At 48.3% G+C, this 11567-nt stretch overlaps 1 protein-coding gene across 1 annotated transcript in view; it reads right to left on the reverse strand.

The window, feature by feature from the left end:
- LOC113612772 (beta-galactosidase-1-like protein 2) overlaps positions 1–2593 on the reverse strand; it is a 39370-nt gene extending 36777 nt beyond the window's left edge. The window contains exon 1 of the mRNA XM_027092906.1: positions 2485–2593. Within this exon, the coding sequence (XP_026948707.1) occupies positions 2485–2570 (86 nt within the window). The 5' untranslated portion in view covers positions 2571–2593. The remainder of the gene's footprint in view (positions 1–2484) is intronic.
- Between the last annotated feature and the right edge of the window lie 8974 nt (positions 2594–11567).

Here is an 11567-nt window from a genome sequence, read left to right on the forward strand (position 1 = left end):
ACACACACACACACACACACACACACACACACACACACACACACACACACACACACACACACAGAGACCCCAGCAGACTCCACCTGCTGAACATGCGGTTTATTGCCTGACGACTATACTGCAGTGAAGGTAAATTTTTTTTAAGACCATCGTTCAAACTAAAAAGCCGAAGGTTGAAATCTTCCTCAAAAGTCATCTTGGTCCTCCTGTTTCTTGGATATGACGTAATCAAACAGCTGTGATTGACCACGAACCAGCCCAAGGTAAAGTTCAGGAGAAAAACAAAAGCCGCAACCCAGCAGCCCCTCCCCCACCCAAACACCTGCCTTCTGATCCTGACAGCTCAGGGGCAAAGCCGCTGTCTGAGCAGCCAGTCCCTGTGTGACCTCTATCGCACTGGTACACCCACATTCCCTACAACGGCTGGGAGCTGGGCCCCCACTCAGTTAATGACCCGGTCACCTTAGTGTAAGGCAGGAAGAGGGAGCAACAAAGAAGGTGCTGGGCTACCCTGGTGGTGCAGTGGTTGAGAGTCCGCCTGCCGATGCAGGGGACACGGGTTTGTGCCCTGGTCCGGGAAGATCCCACATGCCGCAGAGCAGCTGGGCCCGTGAGCCATGGCTGCTGAGCCTGCGCGTCCAGAGCCTGTGCTCTGCAACGGGAGAGGCCACAACAGTGAGAGGCCTGCGTACCGCAAAAAAAAAAAAAAAGAAGGTGCTGGCTCTGGCCTCCAGACATAGTCCTTGGTGTCCAGCCCAAGCTGGACAGCAGGAATTGGGCGAAAGTCATCCGTGTGGGTGATACAGTCCAAACAAAGCCCAGAAGACAAGTATTCCAGAGGACCCTAAGACGTGGCCCTGAACTAATTCAGAGCTTCTCTGGCCCCTATCTTACCTGCTGAGAAAGACAGCACAGCAGGAAAAGCCACGTCTTTCCTAAACATGCCAAAACTCTTCCAGGTCGTGAGTCACAGCCATTCACCCTCTGCTGCTGTTCCTGTGTGGCCCCACAAGCCCCCCCCAACCTACCCTTCCTGCGGCCACTCCACCAGGTGGGGACACATTCGCTCACCTGTGAGAGCCCGTGCTTCTGCACCTTCTGTCCCTCCAGACACAAGTACCAGGCTCCTTCCCGCACCTCCTCCTGCAGACCGTCAGGGTGTACTACCTGGCCCACCTCAAGCCCCTCGGAGCCACCCTTCATGGTGACCTGTCTGGGTTCCCTGCATGGGCTGCTACATCCCTGACCTCCAACAACAACGCACATGCTCCTCGCACACCTCGGGCCTTTCTCCCTGGGGGTGTGGGCTCCTGGATACCTGGCTGTATGCCAGAGGCCCCTGCTGCGTCTCCTCTGGGGTGTGCATCAGCCTTGTGTCTACAAGAGCCAGGGCCGGTCCTCAAAGAGGAGGGGCTGGGATCATAGACAGAATGGAAAAGTCTTGGGAACGACTGGGCAAACAAGATGCCTCCTATGTGTTCTGAGCCCAGAGGGAGAAGAGCACCATTTCCTTCTCCCAACAACCCTGTGACACCCTCCCCATCTCCAAAACAGAGATGACGCCTAAGTCTTGGAAAGGCGTAAATGGAAAGAGTTCTCTCCCTCCCAAACGTCCCTATCTCCCTGAGGAAGTCCAGAGGAGTCACGAGGGGGGCAGAAGAAGATAAAGCTGAGGGTGGCGTGCGCGCCGCAGGTCCACGGGCTCAGCCTGCAGCCTCCATACTAACTTCCCTACCAAAGCCCTTGACGCTGCTGGCCTGCCAGCAACACTGGAGGTTTTGAATATGGAAAGTGCCAGGCATCGACCTCAAAAATAGGGTCACAGACACAGTTTAGGAAAATTCTAGGCTCGGGCACCCACACAGGCAGTGGGTAAATCATTCTATCACCAAACGCACTCCCAGATAACTCTTTGCAAGGGAGGGGGCAGAGTGGGAAGGGATGAGCTGGTGACCGGAGGAAGAGTGGAGAGAGAAGACACATCAATCCGAGAACGGGGCAACTACACCCAAAGCGAGAAGCTTGTAGGACCCGTGACCGCGCTGGGCCGGCCAGATGGACCGTCGCTGGGAGCCCTGGGAGCTCTGGCCTCTGCCGAACAGAGAAGCCTCGCAGCAGGCTTGGCAGGAAATGTGGGGACCTGGGAGAAGAGCTGGGGATCTGGGGCTCAGCAAGAGGGCTAGGGGCGCACAGAGCTGGGAGTGTCGGAGAGGGGTCTGAGGCCAGGTCTGCGGACTTCCCGCGGAAAAGCATGGGGAGCCCTCGGTACAGACGCCCGGGGACCGGGAGCGCAGAGCCTGGCGTCACCCAGGGCACTGGGGGCGCTGAGGGACCGGGCGCTGGCGCTCCAGATCAGACGGGACCACAGGGCCGTCCCCGTGGGGACTCGGGCTCCGCGGGCGGCTGTGCGCGCGCTGCCGGGCCGGCTCCCCCGGCGCGAGGGGAGGCGAGAAAGCAGGTGTACAGGACAGGGCGTCTGCTCACCTGCGGAGCACCAGTATGCTCGAGATCACCAGCAGCAGCAGTCCAAGAATGCGGCCAGGCCTCCGCCGGACATTCCACTTGGGCATCGCGCGTCCGCTGCTCCTGGACCCGCTTGCTTTCCAGCCCTCACTCTGAGCGGAAGCTCGGCGCGGGGGCGGGGCCGCGCGCTGGTCGCCGGGCCGCGCGCTGGTCGCCGGGGCAACAGGCCGCCGCGAGCCCCGCCCCCCAGTGCTCATTGCCTGCAGCCCGAGGACGCGCCGGAGAGTGGCAGACGGTGGCCCTTGCCGTTTCCAGCCACACCTTCGCCCAGGATGAATAAAATTCTTATTCTGGCACAGAATTATGTCACAAAGGAGCCTGTGTAATATGTGGGCAAAATTTATGCTTTCTAGCAATCACAAACCCACCTAATCCCAAGAACAGAATTCAGATTTTACTGAAAGAAAATCTGAAACATTTTCTAGGGAGGCTGATGTTTCTTCACAGCATCAGAGTTTCTAGAAAATACACACACACACACACACACACCCCGTTGCATGTTTTCAAACCATATCCTGTGCTTGTAAAGCTGCTAGGAATACAATGAGATTGTACTTCTGGAACAAAACAAGGCGAGTTTAGTGTGAAGTGTTCTTTTTGTAGCATTCAGCAAATATTTAGTCAGGTAGCAAAAATTAAACCCAGGAGAGAAAAAAAAAAATGAACAAACAAAGGGGGGAAGGCCTAGCGCAGTGGCAGGGGCTCGCTTGGGCTGACAGCAGGGCCAGAGCCGCCCCTGGGGATCCCGAGAGCAGTCTCTCCCCCTTTGCCAATGCTCCAAAGTCAGTACCTTCTGTCCACGTTTTAAGCCATAACTGCGTGATAGTTGTTAAGACTATGATGAAGGTATTTTGGTGTAATTGGGATAAAAGGTGGCCCATGAGACATATGGGGAAGGTGTCAAAGGTTAGTCCCCTTGCCACCCACGGAGGCGCACCCCAGCCACGCTCCCCCCCGCCCCCGCCCAGTCGGCCCTGGTTCCTGGTGATATTGCTGAGCAGTGAACAGCACAGTCCATTAAACACCAGGGCATCCTTAAGGTATTTAAACAGTCCCAGCATCTCCTCTTTTTTTCAGATATTAGCTTAAACTTGTTAACATGGGCTATAAAAACCCTGAAATCCTTAGCCCAGCCCTGTGTCCTTTGTTTTTACTTATGAGAGATAAATGTAAATAACTCAGTGCTAAAGAAAAAATCATTACCCCTTAACCTGCTGGGAAGTGCAGACCTGTAGACACACCCTACTCACGGTTTAAGAACAGTTTTACTTTATCTGGACTTTGTGATAGCAGGACGGTGCTGCAGAGGTAGCTCTAATCCAGATGTGTTTGCTGAGGAGACAAGACTGGGTTTTTAAAATTGTAGCAAGATACACCTTCAAGACAGTCCTTTGCAAAATGCTTGATTGATCTTGACCCCAAGCGGACCGTGAAATACTCAAATCACTGGGCATGGAGGCTACAGTTAGGTGAACTGTCTAATGGGGCTGTACACCAAGTGGTCTGGCTGGGTGTGTGGGAAGATCGGACCTGATACAGGGCGATCATAACCCGCACAGGCTGCCTTTCTGATGCCAGGGGTTCAGAAAATAGAAAAAAAAAACGTTTTCTTAAAAAAATGAAGTCCCGTTGATATCCTCAGGCCACCACTCTGAGTCAGAACTCCAACAGACCCAGAGCTCGCAGACCCGCCCTGAGAATTCCCGCAGCCCGCATTGCCGGTGGGAAGCAGGTGTGAACGAGGAGCTGGGAGAGGAAGAGCTGCTCGCTTGGAGTCAGCATGGGGCGACTCTCCGGAAAAAGTCAAAATAGTCACGTCAAATTAACGGCATCGGCTGTTTAACTTTTGATTTTTAAAGGTGACAAACAGGTTTATAGATCAGATATTCATTCATTGGCATATCTTATTTCTGAGTGCACTGTGTTAATGCCTTAAATATAGTGTATCTGAATTGTAGGAAAACACGTGACAAAATCTCCCTTCAAGTCACTAGGACAAGATGCAGGATGGGGCTTCTGTGTCAGAACAGTCCTGTGGGCCCTGGGCCCTCACCCCCTCCAGCTCCTTTACTCAAGTTGCCGAAGAGTCTTGAGCCAAAACACTAAGAACAGGGGGAATTCCTGGGACTAAATGAGTGCAATTTCAACCCTGGACGAAAAGAAAGTAGAAAGTCCTTGTCCTTGGAAAAAGAAAAAGGAAAACAGATCCAAGTTCAGATGGGTAGTCAAGGCCTCTCACCCCAAAGGCAGGTCGCTGAGGCTGGGAGGGGCCTGTGTGTTTGTGGGGGATGCACTGTCTTCAGTGCTGGCCTTAGAGCCGCCAAGATGCCACTTTTCAGGCTGAAAAGCCAAGGTCTGATTCAACAGCATTTCGTTCATTAAGAAGGAATCCACAACTTTTAATGTCCACTGTGTGCTGAACACTGTTTTAGGTGTTTGGGAGGTATCAGTGCACAAAACAAAGATCCCCTCCCTCTGAAATTTCTGTTCCAGCTGAGGAAGAAGGATAACAAAAATCAACAAATGAATTAGTAAACCATAAAGTGTGTTCAAAGGTGATACTGACCCCAGGCTCTTTAATCAACAGAAATTGATAAGAGGCCACACGAGGAATTCAGGCAAGGCTTGACTGGGACTCACTCTGCAGCCCAGGTAGCGAGAACAAGTAACAGGTGCCCTTGCTGCTTCCGAGGGGGGCAGGCTGCTCCCTTAAATGGGGTGAGGGTGGGGCAGGTCCAGGGGTTCTGGCCTGAGGGACAGCTTAGGTGGTCTGCCTGCCCCCTTGGTGCTGTGTGTGCAGGGATGGACACAGGACCCTGCTTTTGCTCCCAACACCTCAGAAGTGGCAGTTGGGTTTGTGGCCTTTTTGTATCTTGTGGTTGATAATTTGCCCCCCTGCACAGCCCTGCACTTATTTTTAGTCCCTTATAGTTTCTTTGTATCTGTTGTTAGAGATGTTTGTCCAAGTGCAGGTCCTGCAGCAAAGGGCCCAGGGCCCAGGCTGTCTCAAAGGTAGTAAATCCAGAGCATAAATGAAGCGGACAAAGGAAGACTGGGGGGAGGGGTGCGCAGAGCAGGTCTCGCAGAGAAGGCATCGCTGAGCAAAGACCTGAACGAGGAGCATTACCTGCACGCAGGTGCCGAGGAAGGGGCCGCCAGCCAAGCAGAGAGGACCTCGAGTGCGAAGGCCTCAGGCAGGGGTGACGCCCGGCACTCCAGGACTGCAGGGGGTGGGGGGAGGCAGAGGAACCAGGGCCAGATCAGGCAGGCCTTCGGGGGCAGAGCTTTGACTCAAACAAACAGAAGCGGGGCAGGCTCTGGGCGTGGCATCCATTACGCTTTAAAAGGTCACTCAGGTGCCAGGGGCTGGCAGCTGTCGAAAACAGGAGACCAGGCCAGGGGCTACCGCAGGGGTCGCGTGCCAGGTGCTGCTGTTCAGACAAGTGGCAGCTGGCGTGGAGACGAGTCTGGATTCCTGGGTCGTTTGTGGGGTGAGAGAAATCAAGAACGACTCCATCACGTTGGAATGCCAGTTTCTTTTATAGAACAGAGAGGGGGAGGAGGTGAGGAAGTAAAGTAAAAAGGCCACTGGTTTTGCCTGGTTTGGCCAGCCTCCAGGAGGGGATGTGTTAATTTCTTCTTTTCTGCAGCCATTCACAGGTGGGCAGGGTCAGATTGTCTCCCTCTGAGCTGAACAAAGGCACTTCAGTTTAACATTCAGGCAGCGGGGCAGGGTTCCCTGAGGCAGGCCATTGTGTGTGATTATAATAACAAAAGCACGGAAAAGCAAAGGTTAACATCAAAGAAACAGATCCAACATGGAGTCCTATTTTGCTCTTCCGTGTTGGAGTCCCAGAAGCCCGGCTCAGTCTGGGGGGTGTTGAGCCATCAAGGAGACGTGCAGGTGGAGACACCACATAAGACTTTGGTGACTGTGATGCAGGCAGGTGGGGGGGGTTTGGGGAGACTGGAACGGGTTAGAGGAGGTGGAGGAATCTCAGTGGATACAGATGAGTCTCGTTCATGGATATTTGCTGGAAGAAGGAATAAATAAATGGGAATGTAGCTGGTGGCTCATGACCCTGAGTCGAGGGTAATGCCCTGTTTTCATTTCCAGGTGGGAGAAACCACAGCATGGTACACTGATCGTGATCAAAGAGAGTGAAAAGTCACTGAAGCAGGAGAGACAGTGGGGGAATTTCTGGAGCTACATCTGAGTAGGTGCCGTGGACGGGTTAGTGGCCTGTGAAGGGCAGGCTCTGGGGTGAGCTGACAGGGTCACTCAAGACATCATGCTTTCTCGGCGACAGACATTTCAAATATAAACAGAGTGACACTAATCAGAAATGAGAACTAGCCTTGTCATTTGAATTTGTTGTTAATATCTGAATGTATGCATCTGAGATGTGACGTAAAGTGAAACATTAAAATTGTATTGGGGTTTCCCTGGTGGCGCAGTGGTTAAGAATCCGCCTGCTGATGCAGGGGACACGGGTACGAGCCCTGGTCTGGGAAGATTCCACATGCCTCAGAGCAACTAACCCGTGTACCACAACTACTGAGCCCGTGTGCCACAACTACTGAAGCCCACATGCCTAGAGCCCGTGCTCCACAGTAAGAGAAGCCACTGCGATGAGAAGCCCGTACACTACGACAAAGAGTAGCCCCCGCTCTCCACAACTAGAGAAGGCTCACGTGCAGCAATGAAGACCCAATGCAGCCAAAAATAAAATTAATTAATTAATTAAAAATAAAGTAAAATTGTATTAAGTTGAAGTAAAATAAAGCAATGATTAACGATTATTATGAAAACTATCAATATAAGCTACTAAAACAATTATTAAGAACTTTCAAATACTTAAATTAAGCACATGGGGAAATACACTGACAGCTAATAAGAATATTAAGAGAGTACACTAGCTTTATAAGGGTAGGAAGACTATAATATCCTCTTTGAACAAAGAATAGGTATATGAAATAGATATAGCTAAATGTATATGAAATAGATAATTTTTAAATGTAAAATACATAGACATATATTTATATAATATATAAAATTTAAGATATTGATAATAATTAAGGTATATTTTAAAAGATTGTTTTACCAGTTTTTATCATTGTTGAACTGTTTGATGTATACCATTCCTATCATTAAACAACATGCTTTTTATAAACTGGATTTAATTACTTAATTTCCTTCTAGCTGTGAGTCTTGGGAGAAAAGATCTTCTCTGGGAATTCTTACTACCTTGAAATTTCATGAGGAGAAAGAGTTCCAAGGTGACGTGCAGCTGCATCTGTGAGGAATCGTCTTCGATCCAGACAGAATAAATATATGAAAAATAGATGCAAGTGTTAAACAAAAAGCAGGCACATTTTCTTCTCACTGAACAAACTGCAAAAGGACGGCTTCTCATGGTCCTTCAAGACAATTTCTTATAGCTGAGTTTACGGAGTCTAAATGAAAAGTTTCTCAAAACAGTTCTTACCTTGCTATTCTCAGTCGTTGTTCAGCTGCAACTAGAGAAAGCCCGCACACAGCAACAAAGACCCAATGCAGCCAAAACTTTAAAAAAAAAATACTCAGGAAAAAAATCAGAAAGTTCCCAAAAGCAAAACTTAAATTTGTCCCGGGCCAGCAACTATTTACATAGCATTTACATTGTATTAGGTAGTACAAGTAATCTAGAGAGGATTTAAAGTGCAGTATAGAGGAGGATTGTGTAAGTTACATGCAAATAGTATGTATGCCATTTTATGTAAGGGCCTTGAGCATCTGTGGATTTTGGCATCCACAGGGGGTTCTGGAATCAGCCCCCCTTGGACACGGAGGGATGACTGTATGTGACTGTTTTCCAGTGATGTCATTTGAGAAAGTTGGTTGCAGTATTCGTGCCTGTGTGGCTTCTCTCACCAATATCCGTCCACTACCAGTAAGAGCTTTGACTACACCCAGAGGGCTCAGGAGTGATAAGACACAGACACTCCATGCCAGGTTCTGCTGTCACACACACACCAGAACCAACAACCAAACTGCTGTTCCTTCTCTGATTGGATGTGACCCAGGAGATCACCTCAGAGACACACAGACTGCAGGGAAAAGCGTGAAGACATTGCTCACTGCCCCTGCATCTCCCCCACTACACACACACTCATTGTATGAGGCCTAATTCCAAAATCAAACAAAGATGTTTCAAGAAATGAAAACCAACAATCAATATCTCTCATGAACATGGAAGCAAAAATTCTCAACAAAATACAAACAAATTGGGCTTCCCTGGTGGCGCAGTGATTGACAGTCCGCCTGCCGATGCAGGGGACACGGGTTCGTGCCCCGGTCCGGGAAGATCCCACATGCTGCGGAACGGCTGCGCCCGTGAGCCATGGCCGCTGAGCCTGCGCTTCCAGAGCCTGTGCTCCACAACGGGAGAGGCCACAGCAGTGAGAGGCCCGCGTACCGCAAAAAATAAAAGTGCTGAAAAAGTTTTAAAAGTTTAAAAAGTTTTAAAAAATCGTTAAAAATTAACCTAAAATATCAGCTGTATTTAAACACTTTTATATTTATTATTTGTAATTTGTATTTCCTTTTAATTTTGTTAGATAATTTTCAGCATCCCTATTCCCCACTTTACTTTTCCTCTACTTTCCATGGTTAGTCACTCTAGTGTGTTTTTTTGTACAATTGGCCCTCTGTACCACAAGTTCCATACCTGGGGATGTGGAGGGCTGATGGGACTTGAGCACCAGTGGATTTTGGTATCTTAGGAGTTTCTGGAATCAATCCCCCCAGATACTGAAAGATGGCTGTATGTCCTTTGTTGTATGTGTTCCTGCAAAACATGTATTGCTGCTTGTATGGATATATTAATTACTCACTCACTTGGCATTGATTGTAGATCTCGTTACAGTCCTGTCATTTAAGATCCAAACATCTTATTATGGCATTAATTCTGTGGATTACGCCATGGTGCCTATGTTTTATTCTAATGTTTCTGCAGTTTGTTTCTTCATTTAAATCTTTGGTTCATCAAAAATTTATTTTAATATAAGTTTGAAATGTGGATGAACCTTTCGTTTTTTTCCAAATGGCTAGCAGATTACTCCTAAATGTAATTCTTTCCTTATTAATTTGCAAAGACCTTTATCATACACTAAATTATCATATACTTGTGTCTGCTTTGGATTCTGTATTTTATTCCATTTATTCCACTGGATCTGTCTGACCAGATCCAATTTGCAAAGAGAATTTACACTATGCCAGACACAGTTCTAAACTCACTACCTGTGAACTCATTTATCATCCTTAAAACCTTATGAGCTAGTGCTCTTTTTATCCCTATTTCACAGATTTAGGAACTGAGGCAGGGAATTCCCTGGCAGTCCAGTGGTTAAGACTCCGTACTTTGACTGCTGAGGGTGCTGGTTCAATCCCTGGTTGGGGAACTAAGATCCCACAAGTCGTGCAGTGCAGCCAAAAAAAAGGAACTGAGGCAGAGTGAGTTTAGGTAACCTGCCCAAGGTGGCACAGCAGTTAGTGGCAAACCCAGGATTCAATCCCTGGTGACAGAGTTCCAAAGCCTGTGCTGTTAACCTCTGGGCCATGTAGTATATACTTTAATATTTCAATGCCTTTTGTTTGGGAAATTACTTTAGTGCAATGTAGGCCTCTAGGTACACTACCAGCAAATTATCCCAAAGGTCTAGGAACAGAGAGGCTTACAGACCAAATTAACTCAGATCACATGGTTTAATAAATAAATTAAAAACACATAGTGAAAAGCGAAAGAGACAGAGTAGGTTAGCACTCTGAGGATAGAGTGCCAGTGGACAGAAGGACACTGCCTGAGTCCTGCTAATGGTGTGGTTATGAGGACCCAGGGGGCCCCATGAGAAGGAAGGTGCCTGGACCAAGGTCACCCACTTATCCCACAGGAGAGATGGCCAATAGCTAAATGGTCCTCCATTTAGTCTGCAGAACAGCCATGAGTTTTCTCTGTGTTTCTGCAGTCAAGGACCCTATGGACAGAATGAGTATTCCCAGTGGATGAGGGAATTAGACCTCATGAGTACTGCGGGCCTTGTATGATTCATACACACTTAGCGTACCGTGGACAGTCAGGCCTATGTCCACGGTACAGGGCTGGGACTAGAATGGGTAAACAAGGTGCGAAAGTTAAGGAGGCCCTCACTCTCAGCGTCATAAATATTTAGTCCATGCTTGGTCCTTCTATCCCTTTCTGTGTTTACACACATGTGATCTACCTACATCATCTAACAAGTTCCACAGGTGACTAATTTATCTATGCTTCACACATCTTACAAGTTTTATCCTTTCTATTTGTTTTCTATAGATTCGAATATTCTTATACAACACAGCACACTACATAGCTCAAGTCCATGACTTTGTTATTCTATTTAAGGAGGCTTCCTGTTTATTCATGTATTATTCCAGATAAATTTTAAAATCATTTCATCAAGTTCAAGTTATAATTAGATCCCACTTAAACACGAGGTATTTCAATACTGTTCAATATCTCTCTTCTGGGGCCTGAAAAAATTAGAGAGTTTCCCTTTCCGGACGATGCCACACTTTAACTTTTATTTATTCACTAAGTTAAAAAACATTTAATGGGAACTTACTATATTCCAAAGCACTGTTCTGACCTACATATGTAACTTTGATAAGAAAAAAAATTATTTTTTAAGAAAGGCAACAAGTTACCACAGGCAGTTGTAAACCATGCGGCGTAGCCTTCTGTCTTCGGAACACTGTTGTGAAGAACAGTGGCTACTCGAGCTGTTTCTCAGGGAAATGGACTGAGACATAAAAGTGGCTATCAGACTGAGGAAGGCTTAGCTCCCACGCCTGGCGACCCTGCGGGCAGGCACCTGTGTGAGGTAACAGCTGCTCCGTCCCGGCAGACAGTGAGATCTCAGGCCCAGGAGTGTGGAGTCTGATACCTGGGACTCTCCACACTGATGGGACGGACATCAGGCTTAGATGTAGGACCAAGGGGCCACCAAAGAATGGGTGACATTGGGAA

This window comes from Aethalodelphis obliquidens, unplaced genomic scaffold (assembly GCF_003676395.1).
Source record: "Aethalodelphis obliquidens isolate GAN/ISIS:26980383/991018 unplaced genomic scaffold, ASM367639v1 scaffold82, whole genome shotgun sequence".
Classification (NCBI taxonomy): Eukaryota; Metazoa; Chordata; class Mammalia; order Artiodactyla; family Delphinidae; genus Aethalodelphis; species Aethalodelphis obliquidens.